Here is a 7,268-nt window from a genome sequence, read left to right as displayed (position 1 = left end):
TACCAGATACATGTCCTCTCATGTTTATAGAAAGAGATGCAAGCAAAACAATCAATGAAGGCATGCTAACATGTTGTTGGTGCCAGTGGGGTCAAATGGGTCCTCAATCAAGTCACATAACCCAAACGAAAGTTTCAGGCACGACTATGTCTTCTCTCCTGAGAGACACTATGAAGTCATATGGAAGTGATATGGGCATCTTATAACAAGGAAGAAATAATAATTGGAACCAAATCTCCAAACAATACACACACTGGCCAGTTGAATGCAACCTTCTATGTCTTGTCTAAGAAAATAAAGGTTAAAGTCCAAGACTGGCCATCTGGTAGACCTATGCTCATGCCTTTCTCTTCTTTGCCATTATTTCTCCTATGCATCCTTATTCAGATAAAACTCTTATATTTTTATTAATTCATGACCATTCATGCATAGTCATGTCATTTGTGGCTGTTGCAGAGTGTAGTGTTCATCAAGAGAAGTGTAATCCTTTCTTCATCCCATTTAAAGTCCAAGCTGTCCTTTCTAATATCAAGCTAACAATAGCAATTCAAACCTTGAATAGGCAACTCCTTTTACATTTTTTATTACTTACTTATTTTTGCATGTATATATGTGTATGTGGGTGCATGTTCATCTAGGTACACACATGTGTGGAGCTGCACAAAGGCAAGAGGTCAATTTGGGATATTATCTCTCAGTACCTATCCATTTTGCTTTTTTAAAAATTTAAAATTTATTTATTTTGCATCCGGACCATAGTTTCCATTCCTTCGTCTCCTCCTATCCCCTCCCCCTCCTTTCTGCCTCCCTAATCCACCCCTTCTCCATTTCTGTTCAGAAAGGGTCAGGCTTCCCATGGGCATCAACAAAGCATGCATATCAAGTTGCAGTAAGACTAAGCATCTCCCCTTGTATTAAACCTGTGCAAGGCAACCCAGTATGAGGAATAGGTTTCCAAGGGCCAGCCAAAGCATTAAGGACAGCCCCTGCTCCTACTGTTAGTTGTCCACAAGTAGAATAAGCTACACAACGGTCACATATATGTAGAAGGCCTAGATTGGTCCTGTGTAGTCCCTCTGGTTATTGGTTCAGATTCTGTGAGTGGATATTAGCTGCAAGGTAAAGGATAACTACACTATAATCCACAGACCCAGAGAGGCTGGGTAACAAGGAGGGCCTAAGTGGGGAATAGAAGAGATTTTCTGAGTGCACTGGGGGCAGGTGGGGATGGGAACTGGAGGGATCAGTTGCAGGTGCATGAGAAGCAGGGAGTGCTGAAGGAGATGACTGGAAAGGGAGGGCATTTTGGGGTCAGATTGAAACCTGGTGCAAGGGAAACACCTACAAATTTACAGGGATGACACCAGCTAATAGTCCTAGCAATAGCGAATACACAGGGTGAACTGGCCATCTCCTGTGTTCAGACTGGTGACTACCTCAATTATCCTCAGAGAGCTTTCATCCAGTAACTCATGGAAACAAATGAACAAATGCAGAGACCCACAGCCAAGCTCAGGGAATCTTGCTGAAGAGAGGGAGGAACGATTGTATGAGCTAGAGAGGTCAAGGACATCACACACACACACACACACACACACACACACACACCACAGAAACAACTAACCTGACTCATAGACACTCATCTTGTTTCTTGAGACAGTCTCTCATTCACCTGGAGCCCACTGAGTGGACTAGGCTGCAACTATCAGGGATTCTTGTGTCTCCTCAGCACTGGGATTACATGTGCGCACCACCACACTTGAGTTTCTTTTAAACATGGGTTCTGGGGAACAAACTCCAATCCTCATGTTTGCAATACAAGCCTTACAGACCAAGCCACCCCTACCTCCAGCTCCCAGGTGACTCTTTATATTCTATCTAGAAACTATAATGTTGAAGTCTGCGGGAGAAAGCGAGCACTAGGAATTAGTTCTTGGTTTTACTATACAGAAATGCAGAAGTGTATGCAGTTGTTAAAAAAAGAAAGTCACCTTCGGGAAGTGAACATATTTGAATTTAAAGAGGAAGAGGTAACAACAATACTCCATTCAGCTTCCAATGTCTCTCTTTCTTTGAAACAAAGTAAAGCTGAAGTCTTAAATTTAAGCCTTTTGACAGAACTGTAGTTTCTCCTGCTTGAACTCGCAACCTTTGCTGACAGAGCAACCTCTTTCTTCAGTCTTGGGCACTTGGAGACTCTGGATAATTGAGATTAAATGAAGTGCAGGTCTGCTCGTGTGATCTATGGAGACTTGATCTTTGCACAGCATTGTTTTGATTGGGCGTCTCTTTCAAAAACTATAAACCAGACTAACGAAGTGAATACAAGGAAGAAAGAAAACCAAACCAAACCAGCCCCCTTCACGGCTTTTCAGCTACCCCTTCAAACTCAGGGACAAAGAGGTGTGGTTTGGAAAATGTCAGTCAACCTCTTGTGCCTTCATCCTTGACATGAAGTCATCACTGTGGAGGCGTCCTCCCAGAGGCATCTTTGACTTTCCAGTGTCTGGAAGCATCAAGCTCCTCAGCATGGCTTTTAGGATACCTTGCCTAGGTCTAGCTTCAGTGGGTTAGTGCTCAGATACTTACAGTGATATAGGCTAGTCCCAGCCACTGCTGGAAAGAGGGATGTTGTATGACAAAGGGCATGGAAGCTGTCCCAGGGCAACTGTCTTTGATAAAGAACAGAATGTTGTTAAACGCTACAGTGTTGCTTAACCCTGAAGCAGTTTGTCAGGGTTCTCTAGCGATGCAGAGCAGTAGGATGTGTATATGCCTGCAGCCTTCAGTCATCCCTCGGGAGTTGTGGGGAGTTTATTCCAGATCCCTTATGGACACCAAACTCTGGATCCTTGGGGGTTTTATATAAAAGGACAAAACATTTGCATACGACCTATGTATGTCTTTCTGTATGTGCTAAATATTCTCTAGAATACTTGCAGTCCCAGAGACAGAGCGGAGTCTGTTTCCATAGAGATTATACTGTGCCCTCTAGGGCAATGGATCTCAACCTGTGGGTTGAGACACATTTGTGAGAGTCGAACCCCACTCTCACAGGGGTCTCCTAAAATCACTGGAAAACAAAGACATTTACATTACGATTTATAACTATTGCAAAATTACAGTTATGAAGTAGCAACAAAAGTAACTTTATGGTTGGGGTCATCACAACATAAGGAACTGTATTAAAGGGTCATGCATGAAGAAGATTGAGAAGCACTGCTCTAGGGGTCCTATTAGGGATAGTGACATCCACACATGTCCAGCACTGATACTCAAACTCCACCTATAGCTTTGGTTAAAGTTACTTGTTTCAAAGGCTTAACTTTGAAAACACTGATACTTTTAAGTAATCTTTTATAACCATAATGGATTGATTGAATCTACAGATTCTGATTCTGTGGGAACAAAGACCCAGCCATATATACACTTGCACATTCTCCTTTTATTCTTGAACAAACTTTTCACTACCTGTCATATACTCTGTTGTGTCTGGTCCATAATCTCCATCTCCACACTTCACCATGATTTTGAGCTACACTTGACTTCCATTCACTTGGTATATGGGGCATTTTGAAAGTGCTTGGGGCTCAGCCTCAAATCAACCAGCTCTCGTTAAAGAATGATGGCAACAAGCATATAACTAATCCACAGGAATAGGATAACTCCCAGGCACATGTTCTACCCTGGCTCCAATAGTTTCACAGGACAATTATGCTTCAGGGATCCTGAGTTGTCACTAGATTAATAATGTATCTGGTGACTCTCAGCATTTCACATCACCATCCTCCAAAACACTTATGTCCTTGCCTCATGATTTGCTTCTGGGGAATCTAAATTAAGGCAGAAAGACAGACTTACATGCAGGGGACAACTCAGTATATGACATGGTATTAGGTAGAGAAGAGGTGCACCAGAGCCTTCTTCCATCCAGGATCATCTTCCTGTGGACTCTTTGGTTCCTTTCTTGGTGAAGCATTATGGGAAACACTCATATAGCACCTTATTTCAGACAATAAGAGGCCAACAAATTAGTGATTACAACTGTCAAGGGCATCACTTATTCCTGCTTTCCATGGCAAAACCTTTATTGGTAGATACTTGTTTTTGTGAACTTGTTCACACACAGTCCATCAGTTAGGTCCGAGAATGGCTTTATTATCTTAAAGTAAGATGCTCTTTAACGTTTTTGAGTGATAGGTAAACGCGACTTTGTAAGTTTCACAGGCAATTTATTACTTTTCTCTGTCATTTCTGTCCTATAGATGAGAAAACTCTGACTTTGAGAAATATCTGGACTAGGGTAAGCAAGCAGCGAGTTTTCAATCTTGAATTTATTACACTAAAGTTTTCTGTCACTTAAGTATCATTTTAGCCAACAAATGGAACACAGACAGAAAGACACTCATCAGACCCACGTTTGCAACCAAAGTGGAAGAAATAACTAATAGTCCAGCTCAAAAGACTCAAGTTTCAAATACCTCAACATTTTTAATCTAAGCAAAGAAATTACAGCACAAGTATAGGATGTGGGAACTCGGCTAGACAGGAGCTCACCACAAACTTCAGAAAAGCCGGCAGTGCAATGCGGTCACTTGATTGCAATGTCCAGCACCATCATGAAAAGACATCTGTCCAAAAAAATGGCTGGATCAGATGGATTCGTTGGGAGAATAAAAATTTCATGAGAGACTTACTTGCGTAGGAAACTGTTAGGTGGTGAGGGAATCCTGAGAGTCTTTCTGCACGAGGAACACTTGAGGGCACCCGTGTTTGCTCATGTGGGTCATGACACAGACTGTCATCACAAACTCTGTAATCAGCCCTGAGCTGAGCCTCTGTTCCTCCACGCTGAGGCTTTGAGAACTCTGACAGCACAATCCTCAATGTGCTTCTCTTTGAGAGGGGTTGCCTATTTCTGTTCTCATACTTTAAGCATTCAGTCTGTGTGGGAATGTCAGTTTCATTCTTTCAAACCTCTGGAGGCTTATCTCACAAGAAGTTGGCTCCTTTGGACTCCACCCGACAAAAGAGGCTTGTGTGACAAATACTTTGATTGGAGAAAAATTTATTTTGATATTAAAATTAACCGTCTGGGCCAGGGAGATAACTCAGTTATTAAAGTGCTTGCCTTATAAGCATAAGGACCCGCGTTCACTTCCTAGAAGCTGTATTAAAAAATAGCTGGGCTTGTTGGCACATTCTTGTAAGTCAGACTTCTAGAGAGGCAGGGACAGGTAGATCCCTGGGGCTTCCTGGCCAGCTAATTTTATCAACTTATCAAGTCCCAGGCCTTTTGAAATAAGAGATCTTATTTCAAAAAACAAAGTAAATGACTTCTATAGCTTTAGAAGGAATTTTTCTGTCCCACCAGCTAGCTCCCAAATAACCACCCTGAGACTTATTATTAATTATAAATGCTCAACCAATAGCTCAGGATTGTTATTAGCTAACTCTTACATTTTAAATTTACCCATATTTCTTATCTACACTCTGCCAGGTGGCTTGGTACCTTTCCTTAGTATGGCGAGTTCATCTCCTTCTCTCCTTGCCTCCCTCTGACTCCTCCTCCTCTTCTTCTTCATACTCTCTTTTTGTCTGAAAGTCCCACCTAGGCTCTACCTGTCCAGTTATTTGTCAGTCAACTTCTTTATTTTTTTCAAGATACATCAAAAGGTTTTATTTGCAGGGGAGCACAGATTTAATCAAACAAGCCAAATCCCATGTCATCATCCAACTCTTCCGACTCCTCCTTCTTCTCTTCTTTCTTCTCCTCTGCTGCAGCTGGGGCAGAACCAGCAGCAGGAGCTGCAGAGCCAGGGGCAGCAGAAACAGCCACAGCTCTGCCAGCAGGCACACTGGCAAGTTTCCCAACACCCTGGGCGATGACATCCTCAATGTTTTTTCCATTCAGCTCACTGATGACCTTGTTGAGCCAGTCATCGTCCGCCTCAATGCCCACGCTGTCTAGTATCTTCTTAATGTCTTTGGCGCTAGGAGAGGAGTTGCCCCCAAGGGCGGCAAGCAAGTAAGAGGCGACGTAGCTCATGTTGGCTGCTGTGGACCGGCCTCACGCGTGCGACCTCGGCGGTGTCAGGCGGCAGAAAAAAAGAGTCAACTCCTTTATTAACTTAATCACAGTCACATATATTCACACAGTGTAAAGGAATATTCCACATACAGTACTACATTTTAAATTGTCCTTAGGCCTCTATACACACACACACACACACACACACACGCACCCAAATGAATGTGCACACACACGTGCACACTTGTATGAACATGTGTGCATACACACACATTTATACCCATATGAACATGTGCACACACATGCATGTACACCCATATGAACATTAGCACACAGACACACAGACACACACACGTATCCTCATACATGAAAAGGACCTGGTCATTGCCCTTACAAAATACAGATGCCTCTGAAAAGTGCCACTTGCCTAGAACTTGTTGAGCCAGTTCTATATGCATACTGTGGGGCAAGCAGAATTCTCAGGTTACCTACATGGCTCCATCTAGTCCCCCACACTTTCTGTCACTGAATCATCACATACTTTGGTGTTCAAGCCAAGTGTCTCAGCGTTGTGTGTGGTTCTTGTTTCCTTCCTCCCTCCATATCCCATTCCACACATTCAAAGTCTAAACCATCAGAATTGCTATCAAGGTCTACCATATAGCTGACAATCAGTGTCTGTTTCTACACCTACTGTTTTAGATCCCATCATCCATTTATAACTATTTAAAAGGGGTAATTTAGCATTGTCTAATAGTTTCTTATTGCACCCGAGACAGAGACCGCAATCCTTTGCACAGCCTACAAAGCCCTAACATTGAATGACTTCTGTCAGTCATTCCAACCCTGTTTTCTAGTCACCTTTAACTTAGCTTTTCACCCTCTAGTAATTGTTTATTTCTATGTCTTACTGACCTTTGCTGGCTCTTACTTTTGATCTATTATTTCAGCTGGTCATTTTCATAGACCACTGTTTTCCCTAAGCCCTGATGTTCTCTCCTACAAAAGGATGGGTCATTGTTATTGTCTAATCATTTTAACTTTCTCTATTGTAATGATTCTATTGTACTTGACACTGCCTAATCAGGCTTATTTATGGCATTATACTCACAAGGCCTTAAATATGCATTTAACACCTAGTTATGTGGAAACTCCACTCAAAGTTGTGGGTCCCTTATCAACAAAAAAAAAAAACAACAAACATTCTTTCTTTGTTCTTCATGTATTGATGGGTGTT

At 42.2% G+C, this 7,268-nt stretch overlaps 1 protein-coding gene across 1 annotated transcript; it reads right to left on the bottom strand.

Annotated features, from left to right (window-relative positions):
- Positions 1–5,700: 5,700 nt before the first annotated feature.
- On the bottom strand, positions 5,701–6,049 carry LOC121436339 (60S acidic ribosomal protein P2-like). The gene has a single exon (XM_041636185.1). It carries the CDS (start codon positions 6,047–6,049, stop codon positions 5,702–5,704), a length of 348 nt encoding a protein of 115 aa, XP_041492119.1. The 3' UTR covers position 5,701.
- Positions 6,050–7,268: the final 1,219 nt, after the last annotated feature.

Source organism: Microtus oregoni, unplaced genomic scaffold, assembly GCF_018167655.1.
Source record: "Microtus oregoni isolate MIOR12 unplaced genomic scaffold, Mior012 000048F_ref0000485, whole genome shotgun sequence".
NCBI classification, from domain to species: domain Eukaryota; kingdom Metazoa; phylum Chordata; class Mammalia; order Rodentia; family Cricetidae; genus Microtus; species Microtus oregoni.
Note: the sequence above shows the minus strand (reverse complement) of the source record. Positions and strands in the feature narration are given on the sequence as shown.